This window comes from Ammospiza caudacuta, chromosome 24, assembly GCF_027887145.1.
Source record: "Ammospiza caudacuta isolate bAmmCau1 chromosome 24, bAmmCau1.pri, whole genome shotgun sequence".
Lineage (NCBI taxonomy): Eukaryota > Metazoa > Chordata > Aves > Passeriformes > Passerellidae > Ammospiza > Ammospiza caudacuta.
The window spans coordinates 4,626,327-4,643,622 of record NC_080616.1 but is presented as its reverse complement, the minus strand read 5'-3'; the positions used below and the strand labels follow the sequence as shown (position 1 = coordinate 4,643,622).

At 46.6% G+C, this 17,296-nt stretch overlaps 1 protein-coding gene across 1 annotated transcript; it reads left to right on the top strand.

Moving 5' to 3' along the window:
- Positions 1-1,574: 1,574 nt before the first annotated feature.
- On the top strand, positions 1,575-14,166 carry LOC131567700 (complement component receptor 1-like protein). Its single transcript, XM_058819413.1, has 14 exons — positions 1,575-1,749; positions 2,661-2,806; positions 4,112-4,303; positions 5,922-6,021; positions 6,522-6,607; positions 7,028-7,240; positions 8,405-8,587; positions 8,870-9,058; positions 9,435-9,632; positions 10,255-10,437; positions 10,876-11,064; positions 12,799-12,978; positions 13,093-13,256; positions 13,389-14,166. The coding sequence occupies exons 2-14, from the start codon at positions 2,719-2,721 to the stop codon at positions 13,542-13,544; spliced, it is 2,121 nt and encodes a 706-aa protein (XP_058675396.1). The 5' UTR covers positions 1,575-1,749; positions 2,661-2,718; the 3' UTR covers positions 13,545-14,166.
- Positions 14,167-17,296: the final 3,130 nt, after the last annotated feature.

Sequence of the window (17,296 nt, the reverse complement as noted above, 5' to 3'; positions counted from 1 at the left end):
TGCTTCGTTTGCACTGCCGCTCTGCCTGCATTGTTTGGTCAGATGGATCTCACCCAGCTGCTTGTGAACTTTCCTGTTCTGCTGCCTTCTCTAAGTGGTTTATTTTTTTTTAGGTTTAAAAGCTGCAGTGTCTGTTTGTGCTGTGCGTTGTGTGCTCTGTGCACTTGAGCATAAATATCTGTCAGTGTTTATTTGCAATAAAGAGACTTAAAAAAACACAGATAATGCCCTCTGTTCTTTTCCATTGTTTGCTCTGACTCTCCACTGGGTGCTGGTTTTCTGAGGGGCTCAGAGAGTCTCTGGGATGTGTTTGCAGGGGTGGGCAGGTGTCCTCTGGTTTGGGAATCTGAGTTGAAAACGGGGGCTCTTAAACCCTACTGCTGTTCCCCTTGTCTCCTCACTTTTAAGGGTGTTTTTCCTGGAGGTCAGGATCTCAGGTTTTCCATGGAACTGAGCTTTAAGGTCCTTTCCAAGCAAACCATTCTGGAATTCTCTGTGTTCAGCTCCGAGCGATGCTCCTGGTGCCCTCCTGGGCTGTTGAGCTCCAGCTGGAGCTACTCCCATGGAGAAATCCCATTTGGAATGCTCTGAAACCCCATTTGGAATGCTCTGAAACCCCTTTTGGAATGCTCTGAAACCCCTTGGGAATGCTTTCTCAAACCCCTTTTAGAATGCTCTCTGAAACCTCTTTTGGCCATGGTTTCCTGAGATCAGAGGGTGTCAGAACAGGACATTCCTCTGGCTGCCCTGGAGGGCTCGAGACACTGGGAAGGTGCTCAGAGTCCTTGGCACGGAGTAAAAACACCTGTGCCTTTGATTTTAAACCATGGAAACAATTCCCAACTTTGTGTGAGGAGTTACATGCCACAAGGGTTTGAGTAGAATAATAGTTAATTTGTCACAGGGTGGAAAAGTAGAATTTTGGGGCTTTTAGAATGGGGGTTCAAGAGGCAAGATGGAGGAATCTGTGTTCTATCTTCCTCCTTCTTCTTCTTCTTCTTGTCCTCCATTTTCTGGGTGATGTTGGCACTTTTGGATTGGTTCAGAGTAGAGACAGACTGTCTAACATAGGTGATAGGTATTGGAAAATTATTGTAAATAAATAAAGTACATGTAGTTTTTAGTATAAAAAGCCAACACCACCCCAAGGATGGTTAGTGTGCCATGAACCAGCCTGCCAGACAGATCTCAGAATGGAATAGATAAAAGAAAATAAACAACCTTGAAAACCAAAGCAGAGGAATCTCGACTTCTTCAGTCTTGGGGCTGGGAAAAAAGACTTTTTAATACCTCAGGAGCCATTCCAGCAACACAAAACCTGAGTGGAGGGGATGAACTCAGGGTGGCCTTGCCCTGGGGTGAAGCAGCTCCCCTGACACCCCTCAGTGCACCCGAGGTCCCAGTGGAGCAGCTCAGCAAGGATTATTTCAAAGACTTGGCACCTCCACACATAAAAACCAAACAATTTCAACATCTGCTTGGGTTGCTTTCAGTTTTTTGTAGGGTTTTGCTGTGGGGGTGGAATAAACTCTTTCCTTCTTGCTCGGCAGGAGTTAATGATTTATGGGTCAGCGGGCCAGCTCTGATTTCTGCAGAATTGAAGTTTCTCTCTGTGGGGCCAGATCTGAGCGTGTGGGCACTATAAAACCCCTCCTTTGCCTGGGGAGACCTGGAGGAGAGCAGTCCCTGTTCCATCCTGTGAGTGCTGAACACGCCAGGGCTCTCCATCTCCTGCCTCCACTGCCCCAGGTAAGACAAATCTAAGGACTGCTCCTGGGAGCTCCTGAGCAGCTCCAGCAGGCACCCAGGCCAGGAAATTAAATCAGATTAAACCAAAAGGGGTGCCAAGGGCTGGAAGAAGGGCAGAGGAGTGAAGCAGGGAAATGTTGGGTTTAAGGCAGGGAGCACCCCGTTCACGAAATTAAATCAGATTAAACCAGGAGGTGTGACAAGGGCTGAAAGAAAAGCAGAGGAGTGAAGCAGGTATGGAGGTGTTGGGTTTAAGGCAGGGAGCACCCAGGTCAGGAAATTAAATCAGATTAAACCAAAAGGTGTGATAAGGGCTGAAAGAAAAGCAGAGGAGTGAAGCAGGCATGGGTGGTGTTGGGTTTAAGGCAGGGAACAGTGAGTGGGACCCTCATTCCCAGGAGGGAGGCAGGCACTGGGAGATTCTGGAACTTTGGGAGGGCTCAGGCTCATGAGTGACCCTGGATAACACAGAGAGGGCTCTTCCAGCTCCCTAGGAGGGGTGCCAGGTGAGTGCAAATTGCACTTAAATTCCACTTTGTAATGCAGTTTGGTTTGATTGACCTGTGACCCTTGCAGCATGAAATATTCCCTTTACTCAGGGAATATTTGCACAGACTGATGGAACGTTTTGCTTGGATACTTCTCTCTCTCCCTGAGGGTGATTCATTGTTAGGGATCTCTTCTGGTGACCCCAGCAGGATTTCTCCTGGCTAAGAATTTATTTACTTCCAAAGAGATTTATTACTACAAATATAAAGTGTTTTACTCCTAAATTTCCAGAAAATAAATTCAGCTCCTGTTCCTTCTGCTCCTCTCCTGTGACTGTAAGAGCTGCTGAGGGGTGCAGAAATCAGACCTGTGCATGTAGCTGGGTATAAACACCCCCAAATACCCCTCTGCTCTCTTCACAGGTACTGTCCCAGGAGGGGAATGTGGTGACATCTGTGGGACCTGCAGGCAGGAATAACCATGCCAGCTTTGGAGCTGGGGAGGCAGAGGAGCTGTGCCGCTGTGCTTGGGTCCCTCCTCACTGCTGCTCTCATTGTCACTGTCCACAGTAAGTGAACGAGTCCACCAGGATGGAATGAGACCCTTGGAGGAAAACCTTCTCCTGGGCTTTACAAGACTTGAATCCTTCTCTTTTCCTCATTGCCTGTGCACTTCAAGGGCTCTGTAAATCTTTGTGATCAGTTCTTCCTTTGCCTTTTTTTTCTCTTTCTGTGGGAAGCAGGTACAAAACTACTGCAGCTGAAAAAGTGCAATAATTTCAGCTAAGTTGGGAGAAGAAATGCTTCATCTGGGCTTTGTGTCCAGCCTTTGAATCTATTCTATTCTATTCTAATTCTATTCTATTCTATTCTATTCTATTCTATTCTATTCTATTCTATTCTATTCTATTCTATTCTATTCTATTCTATCTATACTAAAGAAAGAGAAAGGATACATCAGAAGGCTTCACAAGAATGATAATGAAAGCTCATGACACTCCTGAGAATCTGACACAGCTGGCTGTGATTGGTCATTAATTAAAAACAATTCACATGGAACCAATCGAACATTCACCTTGTGAAAAACGCCAATCACTTGTTTTTAAAATTTTAAAAGTTTAATAGTAATAAAATGGTTAGAAAAATAGCAATATAATTAAAGTAATAAAAATTTGGACAATTTGGATTAGGACAATATGAGACAATAAAAACAAAGAATTATGGACAGTCCAGAAACCTTTTTCTGGGCAAAATAAGCCCAAAAAGGACCCACATTAACAGAGGATTAACCCTTAAAAACAATAACCTGTTGCATATTCATACACCTCATGCATGATGCATAAATTCCATTCAAACACAGGATTCTGTCTGCTCAGTGTCAACTTCCTCTGAATCCTAATGGCATCTTCAGGGCTGAGGAGACAGGAAGAAGTTCATTACTCCTGAAAATGGGGCAATAAATTCCCTTTTTCTGAAAGATTTAAGTTCCCGTGGCTGCTATCTGGTGCAAGTACCTCATTCTTTTTTTAAAAAAACATCTCACGTACATGATTTCTATTTTAACATTATGTTATAACCTAAAACTATATTTAACACACTACTTTAAAAAATTAATACAGCATAACTTTCTAACATTTCACAAATAATATTCACTTAAATATTTACAAAAAGCCAATAATAAAATACGCACTTTTCACACACCTGTTGGTAAACAATGTCCAAGCCACATTCCAAAGCAGCAAAACACAGGAGCAGCATTTAGATAATTATTGTTTTCATTTTTCTCTGAGGCTTCTGAGCTTCCCAGGAGAAAATCCTGGGCAAAGTGGATTTTCCTGAAGGTGCCATATGGTGACAGGGCTCTGTGTCCCCAGGTCGCTGTCCCCCTCCAGCACGATCTCCATCAGCAGAGCCCAAGCGGCGGCTGGAGGGCATCGAGCACTTCCACTATGGCTACAAGGTTGAGTTTGTCTGCAGGCCAGGCTATGTGAGAAACACTCGCGTTTCAAACGTCCTCACCTGCGGAGTGAACGGGGTGTGGCGTGGATCCAGTGACATCTGCATACGTGAGTGTGTCTGGGGGGGTCCCTGCCCTTGGGTGTGGTGGTTTTGGGGTCCCCAGATGGAGGAGGAAGGAATGAATCTGACCCCGTGTTCTCAGAAGGCTGATTTATTATTTTATGATATTATATGGTATTGAAGAATACTATACTAAAACTGTACTAAAAGTGTCAGAACCCACAAAATTCCTCTGGCTGCCCTGGAGGGCTCGAGCTCCTGCCCAAGGGGCTCAGGGACCCTGGCACAGAGCCCAAGACCCCTGTGCCTTTGATTTAGCCCTTGGAAAAAACAATTACCAACCTTTATATGAAGAATTACAAGCCACGAAAGTTTAAGTAGAATAATAGTTAGTTTGTCACAGGGTGAAAAATAGATTTTTTGGGGTTTTTAGAATGGGAGTTCAGGGGTCAAGATGGAGGAATCTGGGTGTGTCCAGCCTTTATCCTTCTTGTTCTTGGCCTCCATCTTCTGCTGTGATGGTAGCATTTTTAGATTGGTTTAGAGTAGAAGCTCACTGTCTAACATAGGTGATAGGTATTGGGAAGCTACTGTAAATATTGTACACGTAATTTTTAGTATAAAAAGACAACACCACCTCTGAGGTGGGCAGTGTGCCTCAACCCAACCTGCCAGACAGATCTCAACGGGTCAGAGAAAGAATTTTATAGATAAGAAACAATAAACAACTTTTGGAACGAGGACAGAAGAATTCTGACTCCTCCTTAGACTGCCAGGCTGGGAAAAGAGGCTTTTACGTATCTCAGAGTCACCCTGACCAGCAGAGATTCTGAGATAAAAGAATACTAAAAATAGAGAAAAGACACAGACAGAAGTCTGGAAAGAATGATAATGAAAATCTGTGACTCTCCCTTCAGAGTCTAACACAGCTTGACCATAATTGGCCAATAAGCAAAAAACAATTCACATGCAGCCAATGAAACAAGCACCTGTCGGTAAACAATGTCCAAACCATATTCCAAAGCAGCAAAACACAGGAGAAGCAAATCAGATCATTATTGTTTTCCTTTTTCTCTGAGGCTTCTCAGCTTCCCAGGAGAAGAATTCTGGGCAAAGAGGATTTTCCAGAAAATATGACAGTGACACTTGGGTTGGTACAAGATCATCTCTAGGGTCCCTCCCAACCCCAACCATTCTGGGATTCTGTAGCTTTTGGTTTTGATTTTTTCTGTTGGAGCAGAACCCCAAGTGAGCCCTGGGGATGGTGGCAATGAGTGACCTGAAGGGAAGCACTGGGTTTGTTCCTCTGGTTGCTGACAGTGATGGCAGGAGCTGAAATCACCTCTGGTGCTGGCTGTGCTTTACTGCTAACTCAAAGGATGTCCTTCTGCTCAAGCATTTTGAGCCCCTGTGTCTAAAAAAGCATTGGAGCTGCAGAGGGAGGGTCCTTTAGCTGGGCAGAGATGGTGCCATGGGTCTCTGCAAACCCCAGAGGCAGCAGCTCATGAGGCAGATCTGGCCAGCACTGGCAATCACAGAATAACCTTAGGTTGGAGAGGACATCTCGAGGTCTCTGCTCCATCCCCTGGCTCAGAACTGGGCAACTCTTTGGCTTTCCTGCCAAGAAACTGAGCTGGGAGCTGACTGGAGCCCTGTTGTCCCCAGCCAGGGCGTGCAGCTACCCCGGGGAGCTGGCCAATGGCAGACTGGTCGTGCCTGAAGCGTTCACCTTTGGTTCCAAAGTGACATTCACCTGCAACGCTGGGTAAGCCACGAGCACCTGGGCCACAGGGCTTCTCCCTCTCCAGCCAGTTTTCCAAAGATTTTTCCCCCCTTTGCAGTCAGAGCCTCCCCCATGTAGGTAATTGCAGACCCTGACTGAAATACCTTTTAAGCTTTAAGACTGACTGTGAGTGTCTCAATCTCCTTCTTTGAGGCAGTTCTTCCCAAACTCAGGCTCACCCTCCTGCCTCTTTTCAAACCATTCCCAATGTTTCAGGGTCCTTTTGAAGGAAAGAGGTGAATACTGAGCTCAGAGCTGTAAGTAGTTGATAAAGATTATGCATTTCCTTAGAAACGGGTCATTTTTTAAATTAAAAAAATGTTTTTGTCAGAAGCCAGCGTGTCCTTGAGGAAGTGACACTTTCTGACCAATTTCTGATCTCTGGAATTCTGACAAAGGAGCCCAAATGTTGCTGGTGGTGATGTGGGTAACACATCAGGACTGAGTCTGTGGGATAATTCCCTCTCCCCTGTCTCACACAGGTACAGACTGATTGGAGACTCTGAGATTGAATGTGTGATCAGAAATGAGGTTCTTACCTGGGACAGAGATATTCCCACTTGTCAGGGTAAGCAGAGTTCCTTAATTATCTATTCTTTAATTATCGGGGATGTGGCTGCGGCTGGATAAGGAGGCTGTTGTGTTGCTCTGCTGAGGATGTTGGTATCTCAGTGGCATCTGCTCAGGATTTTGGCATGGTGGAGCCTAGAAATACATTTTTAATCTGTGTTTCCCTTCCTGCAGAAATGTTCATTCACTCTCTGGGAGTGATGCAACTGCATTTGAGTCCAGGATATCCCAAACCCCCTCAGTGCCCAGCCAGAGTTCAGGGCTGGTGCAACTCCTCAAGACCTGCCTTTGATTTCTGACCCTTCTGCTACCTCCTGTTCCCACCTTTTTCTGGCCAGATCCTTGGTTTAAAATTTATTCAATTCTCTTTTTTGCCTCTTCTTCTCATTCCCATGATGATCTTCCCCTCCTTCCACAGCAATTCCCTGTGCACCCCCTCCAGAAATAGAGAATGGGCAGCACAGTGGGATGGACAAGGACCATTTTCAGTATGGGGACTCTGTCACCTACCAGTGCCACAGGCCCAGGAGGGGAGAGAGACCTTTCTCCTTGGTGGGAGAGGCCTCCATTTTCTGCACAAGCAAGGACAACCTGAATGGTGTGTGGAGCAGCCCAGCTCCAGAATGCAAAGGTGAGATGCTCCCACATCCCAGCACCAGCCCCTGCACTGCTGCCTGCTCCTGCTCTGCTGTTTCCTCCCTTGGAAACTCCTCTCCCCTCCATCCTGCTGGAATGGAATCACCTCCTGCAGATGGGACTCTCTGAGTGTGGCAGCTGTGACAGGAATTGGGGTCTCCCCTCATGGTCACGGTGTCAGCAGGGAGGTGGGAGTGGGATTTCACTGTGCTCACAGGGCAGTGGATCCCTCTCACCTGCTGTGAACCAGAACAGCTGCAAAGAAATTCCCAAACCTGCTCCCCTGGGTGTTCATTATGCCTTGCCTTAAAAACCTCTGCTGTAACATGGGGCAAGACGTACAAAACCACCACATCACCCTGCTGCTGTTTTCAGCCCTTCTGAAAAAGGTGATGGGGGCTTTTTCAAAACCCTCATATTCCATATATCTGTCTCGGTTTGGAAAGCCAGGTGTCTGCTAAGGAAGGCAGGAGCCTCCCCTGAAATGGAAAATGTAAACCCCCTCCCTCTGAATTGCTATAAATTTGAAATTAAGGGGCTCTCAGGCAAAAATTTGGGAGTAGGAATAACAGTTCTTTCATAAGGAAGAAAATAAAAAGATAAAATAAACAATGCAGTACACTAAAACAACACTGCCAGAGTCAGAACCCAGCCTGACACCCTGTGGGTCAGGGTGCTGGCAGCAGTCCCATTGGAATTGTGGCTCAGCCCTCCTGCAGTGTCAGGGCTGGTTCTGCTGGAGCAGGGATCCTGGAGAAAGGTGCAGTCTCTGCCTCTGAAGATGCAGTGGAAGAAGAGGCAGCTGCTGTTCCTCTGGGCAATTCAGTGCAGAAGCTGTGCTGGTGTTCCAGAATCTCCAGATTATATCCGGGTAGGAATGCTTGGCTCCTCCCTCTGGGCTCACACTTCCCAGTGGGATGCTGCAGTTCTTATCAGCCCTGCAGTGACATCCAGTAGCCTGTTAACAGCAGATGGCTCTCTGGAGGGAGGAGTGATTGTGGAAGAGATAAACTGCCTAATTAACAGAAGATAACTGCCACACCTCTAACAGATGGCAAATAGAATACACCTTGCCTTGCAATCTGGGACAATATCATAACCCTCACATCTCCCATCTGGAGCCTAACTACTGCTTCCCTGTGTGCTTCCCCTGGCACAGTGGTGACCTGCAAGCAGCCAAGAGTGAAGAATGGGAAGCTGCTGAGTGTGTCCCAGCCTGACTACAGCTTTGGGGACACAGTGGTGTTCGACTGTGACCTGCACTACAGCCTGAGTGGCAGCGACACCTCCACCTGCAGGGACAACGGCCTCTGGGAGCCCCCCATGCCCCTCTGCCAGCGCAGTGAGTCTGCAGGGACAGTGCTGTACTGCACTAAATAGTTTATTTAGTTGTTGCTTTGCACTGGGTGATTGGAGATTTGCACTGAGTTGTCTTTACATTGCACTGAATGGTTTATATCACATGGTTTGTTCTTCCCCTCTCTTATCACACGTTTTTTCCCTCACATACCCCTCTCCCCAGTACCCGCTGGTGGTGGTCTCTCCTCTGTGGTTTTCACCCAAATTCCCTCCATGCCAGGCCCTGTGATGCAGCACTGTCCCTAAACTGCTGTCTCACCCCCAGGCAGCTGTGATGACCCCCCAGATGTGAGGAATGCTGTGAAAGCCAGGCTGGCTGGCAACCTGTTCCCTGTGGACACCATGGTCACCTACGAGTGCGAGCAGGGCCACCAGTTCAGTCCAGGGCAAACCACCTGGAACATCAGCTGCCTGCAGGACTTTGTGTGGAGTGAAGCCCCACCTCCATGTGAAAGTGAGTGCCTGGGGCTTTTGTGACTGCCAGAGTGTGTGAAGGAGCTGCACATGGGGTGGGGACAGCCTGGGGGACAGGGGGATGCACCAGGGCCCAGAGTGGTCTTTGCTGACTCTGGAATTCCTTTGATTTATTCCCCAGTTCCAGAGTTGGTTTTGCTTTATTTGCCAGCTCCTCGAACCTCTGGAAAACACCCATTGTGCTCTTGAGGGTGCACCACCAACATTCCACACCCCAGGAAAGCCCAGGGATGCTTTTGGGGCAGATTTAATGTCATGAGGTGTCTTTCCATCCATCCTTGTCTTCACAACAAATTTCCTGTCACCCACTTGGCTTTGCCGTGGTTTCACCCTCGCTGATGTTTGGCATTTCCCAGGAATTCCTTGCCCAGATCCACACACCCCAAATGGAAGGCCCTTGCACCCATGGCAAGTGAAAGAGGTTTATGAGAGCGGGGACAGGCTGGAGGTGGCATGCAGTGACGGATTTGCTTTCAAAGGCCGTGGCAGCAGCATCACCCTCCTCTGTGGCAGCAATGGTGAATGGGATCCAGCAGTGCCAGAGTGCATTCCAGGTGGGACAGAGTGGTGAGATGAGCATGGCAGAAGCCATGGAGAGTTTTCCCCCACTCCAGGTGGCCCCAGGTCTACTTCTCCTGGGTTAATGTAGAATATACAGGCAGCAAAAGGTCCAGATGGCTACGTGGAAAAAGGGCAGGGTTTTGGCAGGGCTGAGCTGGTGTCTGGAGGGTGGAAGAGTGGTGGGTTGGAAGCTTCTAGGGGCTTGGGAGGTTCCTGAGGAACCCAGGGAGACATTTACCCAGCTGCAAGGGGATGTGGTTTGTGTTTGGGGCTGCTTTGCTGACATGAGGGTGGGGAGCAGAAGATGTTCCCAAGGCATTTCCCCTGTCAGGAGAAAATGAGTAAATAACTGACACAGCAGCTGTAACCCCAAAAACTCAAGAAAATCTTGCCAGAAGGGAAAAACTTGCTCCACCTCCCAGGGCAGGCAGATTAGAGCATGGAGAATTCTCTGTACTGACCCTTCAGGGTTATAGAGGCAGCCTGAGACCTGCACCTGGGGGATGGTCACTTTTCTGCCATGGTTCAGATTTGTTGGTAGCTCTTCTCCATAGAAAACATGACTGGAGCTCTTTTTGGAAACACACAACATCCTTTCTTTCCCATTATTTCCAGAACCACATTGCCCAAAGCCAGACATCCCTCATGGAAAGGAGGTTTATAAAGGCAGAAGTGACTACTCAGTGGGGACCCAGGTGAGGCTGGCCTGTGAGGAGGGCTTTGTCCTCAGGGGCTCTGAGTCCATCACCTGTGGGGCTGATCAGAGCTGGGAGCCCGAGGTGCCCTTCTGTGACAAAGGTAAGTGTGACAAGCAGGGGACAAGAGATCTCCTGCCCCCAGTGGGTGATCTCCTGCCACCAGTGGGTGATCTGCCTCCAGCTCCTGCTCCTGGGGACACCACCTGAGCCAGGTGTCCCCTCCCCAGAGCTGGAATTAGAATCATTAAGGTTGGAAAATACCTCCAACATCATCAGGTCCAGGCTTTGAGTGAATCCCCCAGTGCCACATCCACGTGTTTCTTGAACATTTCAGGAGTGGGGAGGCCACCACTGGGAATATCCTGATATTTCTGGGCTGTAAGAGGCCAGAATCCAGGCAGCAGCTCCCTGTGAATTTGCCTCACACCAACCACAAAATGAACTTTGTGCTGATTTCACAGAAATGCTTTTGGCTCTCACCTGAAGGTGCTAACTGCGCCGCACGTGTCTTTCTTTCTCAATTCCCTTTTTTCCACAGTCTGTGGGCCCCCTCCCCAGATTGCCTTTGGGCAGCACTCTGGCAGGGGTGGCAAGGAGTTCTCTTATGGCTCCAAGGTGACCTACAGCTGTGCAGAGGGGCTGTCCCTGGTGGGGGACGAGTCCCTCTACTGCACCTCGGACGATGGCAAGAGCCTGGCGTGGAGTGGACCTGCCCCGGAGTGCAGGGGTGAGTGGTTTTCGTATTAAAAGATTTTAAAATCATAGAAAATTTAGGAGGTTAGAAAAAGTTAGGCTTAGTAGGCCCTGGGAAAATGTTAAAGGTAGGCTCTGGGAAATAATTAATGTGGAGGAGACACAAACAAGACTTTGTATTTGCTAGAATATGTTAGGCCTTGTATTTGCCAGAATATGTGAAACTGCGCCTGTGTAGTCACTATATGATAAATGATAGAATTGTTAGATGTGATTGGATATAATTATTGTTTAAAGAATCATGAGAAACTGGTAGAGGTTTGAGGGGGATCATGAAAAATCCATCCATGCTAGGATGAAATCATTGCATACAATAGAACAATGTAAGTGTGATAATTAATATATAAGTTATATAATGATAGACTATAAAAATGCATATAATATAAAATATAAATACAAATTATAAAATATAAAATTATAAATAAAATAGAAATATATGAATTATAAATATATAAATATGTAAACATATAGATATATAAAATATATAAGTATATAAATGTATTAAGTATATTAAATATATAAAATATATAAATATATAAATATACAAATATATAAATATATTTATATATAAATATATAAATATGTAAATATATAAATATATAAATATATAAATATATAAATATATAAATATATAAATATATAAATATATAAATATATAAATATATAATATGTTCAGCTTGAAACCATGTTGGGTCAGATTTGGGTCTGTGCACTCCTGACACCCAGAGCTCTTCAATAAAAGCACCTGCATGCAATCATTCTGTGATTCTGTGTTCCTGAACACTGACAGTTTGGGGTCACTGTGGGATCAGGGCATGGCAGTGCCAGCACTCAGAACAATGGGGTTAAAGCGAGCAGGGCTGCCTGCAGATGCTGCTTCCTCCACAGGATGGGGAGATGATCCCTCTGGAAGTGACAGACTGTAAAAACTGAAATGAGGGATGTGGGACTCCAGGCAGCTCTCCAAAATGCAGTTTATTTCATCCAAGAGGTCACAGCAGTCCAGGGTTGTGGGTGACAGAGCTGTGCCTACAGCTGTCAGCTCCAGCTGCAGGCAGGCCTGGAGACCCCTTGGTTTTGGTTACAATGCATTATATACTTTTCTTTTGGTTACAATGCATTATATACTTTTCTTTGCTGAGCATCTTCATACAGAAGAACCAATTTATACCTTAACTTTTATCTATAGCCCATCATAAATACTGTAATTACCATATTCATATTCAAGTTCTCCAATCACTCAAAGTCAGTACATTACAGTTTAAGCTGGAAGTTGTTTTTCAGTTTTCTTGCAGTAGAAAATTCTGAGACCTTTTTTCTACTTTCCACATTTACTGATTTGTTTGCCTGTGCTCTCTTTCTACTTGGTAAAAAAATCTTCTTGTTTGGGGTGGGTTTATCCTTTGCACCAAGTCATAAAAACCCCTTCTAACCAACATAGTTTTTGCCTCCTTAAGTTTTCCAGTGAGACTGGCTCAGCAATTCTTTCCTTCTATATCAAAAGTTGCTTCCATCTCTATTCCTTCTTCCTATCCTACATTCAAAACTGTTTCTGCTAAACATACATATCTGTGAGACTTCCTTGTCAAACTTTCATCCTTCCCAACATCAGCCCCTGGTTCTCCTCACCATCAGGGGTTGGGAGGAGCAGCCCTGCCCGGGTTCTGCTGTGCCCAGAGCCCGGTGCCAGCTCTGCTCTGTCCCACAGCGGTTCGGTGCCCCAAGCCCGTGGTGGAGAGGGGAAGGATGACCCCACAGATGTTCACCTTTCCCTATGGGCTGCTCCTGAATTTCTCCTGCGAGGAAGGCTTCAGGCTGCGTGGTGCTGCCCAGAGCCAGTGCCAGGCTGATGGCACCTGGGACCCGCCCGTGCCCACCTGCCAGCCAGGTGAGTGCCAGCCCTGCCCTGCACGGCCCGGGGGCTGCTCTGCTGGGTCACAGGGAGAGTTTTCTCCTCCATCTCCTCCCATTATTGGGTTTTTTGTGTGTGTTTCCCCCTCAGTTCAGTGCCCCAGGCTCCCCAGGCAGGATGATGTGGTGATTACCTTCAACAAGATGTGGTATGAGGTGAATGAAACTGTGACCTTCTACTGTGATATGCGCTCAGTGGCACCTTCCAAAACCACCTGCTCAGCTGATGGCACCTGGACACCACCACCCACGTGTGTAAGTCCCACCAGCTGCCCCGTTTTTCCTGTTTCTTGCCCCATTTGTAGCTTTGGTCCAGATTCGTGAGGGTGGTTGCTTTGTCACCCCACACTGGAGTCTCACTCTGCCTTTGTTTTGGTTCTTTTTAAGAGGAAAAATGAGGTGTGTGAGAGGGTGCTTCAAAGCAAAGCAGCTTTTCAGTGTGGAATGCCTGTGTCAGAACTGAAAACCTGGCTGGAAGTCCAAAAGCTCTCGCTGGAGATCCAGAAACTTGAAAAGGAGCTAAGGCTCACCACCTACGGCTGACTGGTGGCACTGGCATTGTAAGAACCATCCTCTGTGTGTTGGATCATGATGCTGACTGAGGATTTCTATGACTTTGAAGTAGCCAGGACAAAATCTAACAATTGGCCATGGATTTGGTCACATGAGGAGCCAATGACTTGTGAGTCAGTGACTTGTGAGTCAGTTTGTAGAGCTCACCAGGTTCAGTTTGTAGATCACTTTATGCCTTTCAAAGCTTCGCATTTAGGTCTGTTTGCTACACTGGCAGTGCACAGTTAGGAAGGAACGGAGTGGAAAGTGAATTTTGGTGGTAGAAAGAGGCATGAACGTGGTGAGAGCCACTCACCTCTCCAGTCTATCCCAGTGCTGCCCAGTTCACACACACTGCACTCATTAGTGGGAACAACCCCTTCACTGCCTAATTACTTTTCTCAGCACCACGAAAACCTCAAAGCCTCTGTCCTAGCAAAGCAAAAATGCCGGGTATTCTTCCCAAGCAGGATGGAAGTGTGTGCCCCAAGGACAAATAACAGTGTACAGAAGGAAATGAATGGTTCTGATTTATTTTTTCTGCACCATCCAGTGAAGGGGAAGCACTGTGTGGGCCACATGTCTTGTGATGGGATTAAAAAAAAAAAATAAACCTGAAACTGTAAAAACAGCTCTGTCTGGGTTTTAATAATCTCTAATACATATGAAGTACATATGAAGTACTACTCCTATCTCTAGTAAAGGGAAGTATTTCTGTAATAGGTATGAACTACAGATAATATATAAAGTGTATATAACAAATAGGTTTATTTAAAGTGTATGCAAATAAACAGCTCAGTTAGGTGCTGTTCCATGAGTGCAGGGATTTGAGGGGTGTTTCCACAGCAGCCTGACACCCCACCCTACCTGCCCAAACCTTCTCCAGACACGAGGCCAGGCTGCTGCAGAGCACTCTGAGCTGTGAACCCAGAGCAGCCTCCCTTGCCTTGCACATCCCAGGGCTGGGGGTGGTGTCAGTGGCGTCTTTGGCCCGTCCCCAACTTCCCACTGCTGCTTCCCCTTCCCTGGCAGGCACTCAGGGCAGAGGAGCTCTCCTTGCCAGGGCAGCTCCCACCCCTCACCATGCCAGGGCAGCTCCTGGCAGTGCTGGTTCTGCTGCTGCAGCCCATGGGGACTCAGGGTGAGTGTCCTGCCCATCCTTCTTGGGGTCTGGGCTTCTGGGGCTCTGCTTTCCTTCCACAGGGGCTTTGGGAAGAGCCTTGCAGTGCCTGAAGGGGCTCCATGAAAGCTGGAGAGGGGCTCTGCACCAGGAATGGCCTGGCAGGGAAAGGGGAATGGGTTTAGGGTGAATAAGGGCAGGGTTGGATTGGGTGTTAGGAAGGAATTGTTCTCTGGGAGGGTGGGCAGGCCCTGGCACAAAGTGCCCAGAACAGCTGAGGCTGCCCCTGGATCCCTGGCAGTGCCCAAGGACAGGTTGGATGGGGTTTGGAGCAACTTGGGATAGTGGGAGGTGTCTCTGCCCAGGATGGGGTTTAATGTCCCTTCCATTCCAACTTTGATGTCTCTTGCATTCCGAATTTTATGTCCCTTCCATAATGTCCCTTCCCTGATTCTCTGACTGATTCTGTGGTGCCTCAGCCCTGGGGCAGCCCCCAGAGCTGCCCAAGGCAGCTGGGCCATGGGCAGGCATCCCCCAGGCTGACCTCAGAACTGCAGAAGTGCAAATCTGCTGAGTGCTGAATGTCCCTGGGAAGGGGAATAAGCAGCAGTTTCTGTCTGGAAGTTGGGGGTTCAGTTAAACCCAAACCTTTCCAGAAACTTCTCCAGAGTGCACAGCCCTGCACCAGCACTGCCTGTGCACTCTGCTTTTATTGTTAATATTTATTGCTTTTACTTCCTAATGCTTCTCAGCCCATTTCCCAAAGCCAAACATTGCTAATGAGGTGCCAATAATTAATGTGGAGGTGACACAAACAAGATATTTTCCAAGATATTTTCCACGGGGATGGCACCAAAGGCAGCATGGGTGGCACTGCCCTGGCACGGTGCAGGTGGGGAATGCTGCAGCACCTGGATGAGGACCAGGATGTTCTGACAAGTTTTTAACTCTGTCTTGGTGACCTGCCAGCACTGCCAGGCATGAAGAAACCACAGTTAGAGCTGTTGGAGTTTTGTTTTCTCTGTTATTTGTGATAAGCCCCCAAATATTTCTCATGGGAGGAATGGAAAGAGGAGTTTTTTGTTGGGACATCAGGGATGTGCAGGTGTGACTGAGGTCATGCAGTTGTTGTAGAACCTCTTTTTTTTTTGTCAGGCTGGAGGGAGCTGCTGCACCTGAGCCTGAGCAAGGGCTCTAAGGGAAGACCAGGGAAGGTTTTGATTATGTAGAAAAGAAATCCTACAGGTTTGGGGTCCTGCTGATGGCTGCTCAGGATGTTTATTAACCCCCAAACCCCTGCCCCAGTCACTGCAGTCATTACACAGCTTTGTCTCTATGGATATTGACAGTTTGGGCAGATAAACTTCCCCAGGAATTGTTCTGGGGAGTTTTGAGAAGGCTGAGAGAAAGAACTAGAACAATCTTGCAGCTGGTGTTTTGAACAGTTGTTTTCTCATAAGGTGTTTACCAAAGGGGATTTCCTTAATTAGCCAGTGGTGAAGGGGTGTTGATTAAATGACCAATCAGGGTCATCTGTATCAGAACAGTGTATGAAAGGAATGGGTTTCTAATAAAGAGATAATATATAAAGTGTGTATATATATTATTTTATATAATTAATATATATTATAGACATTTTATATTATATTAATATTTATATAGGATATATTATATATAATATATAATATCTATAATATATTTATTATATATATTTTTATATATATACATAAATGAACCTATAAGTAGGTTATTAGTATAACCTACTTATATATTGTATATATATATATATATATATATATATATTTATATATATATATACTACTATATATAATATAGTATATGTAGTGTATACAAATAAACACCTCAATTAGGTGCTGCTCCATGAGTGCAGGGATGTGGGGGGTGTTTCCACAGCAGCTGAAGAGTTATTGCTATTAGCCTGCTGAAGAGAGTTTGTGTCACCTTCCCTTCTGTTCCTGAGTTCCCAGCAGTGCCACATCTCCTCTCCCCCCAGCCAGAGCTGCCATGACATTTGGCCACTGTGGTGCCATTATGCAAGAACACCCCTAAAAACTGTGACCGTGTTCACAGGGGTCTGAGGATGAGGGAAGAGACGAGGATCTGACTCCGTGTTTCACAAGGCTTGATTTATTATTTTATGATATATATTATATTAAAACTGTACTAAAAGAATAGAAGAAAGGATTTCATCAGAAGGCTGGCTAAGAATAGAATAGAAAGAATGATAACAAAGGTTTGTATCTCAGACAGAGTCCGAGCCAGCTCACTGTGATTGAACATTAATTACAAACATCCAACATGGGCCAATCCCAGATGCACCTGTTGCATCCCACAGCAGCAGATAACCATTGGTTACATTTTGTTCCTGAGGCCTCTCAGCTTCTCAGGAGAAAAAAATCCTAAGGAAAGGATTTTTCATAAAAGATGTCTGTGACAAAAAGCCTTTTTTTTTTTTTTTTTGGTGCTCCACAGAGGCTCAATGTCCCATCCCTACCATCGCCCACGGGCACCTGAGCTCTGCAGAGAACTTCACCTTTGGCAGCACAGCCACGCTGCAGTGTGACCCCGGCTTCGTGGGCACTGCCAGCACTGCACGCTGCAC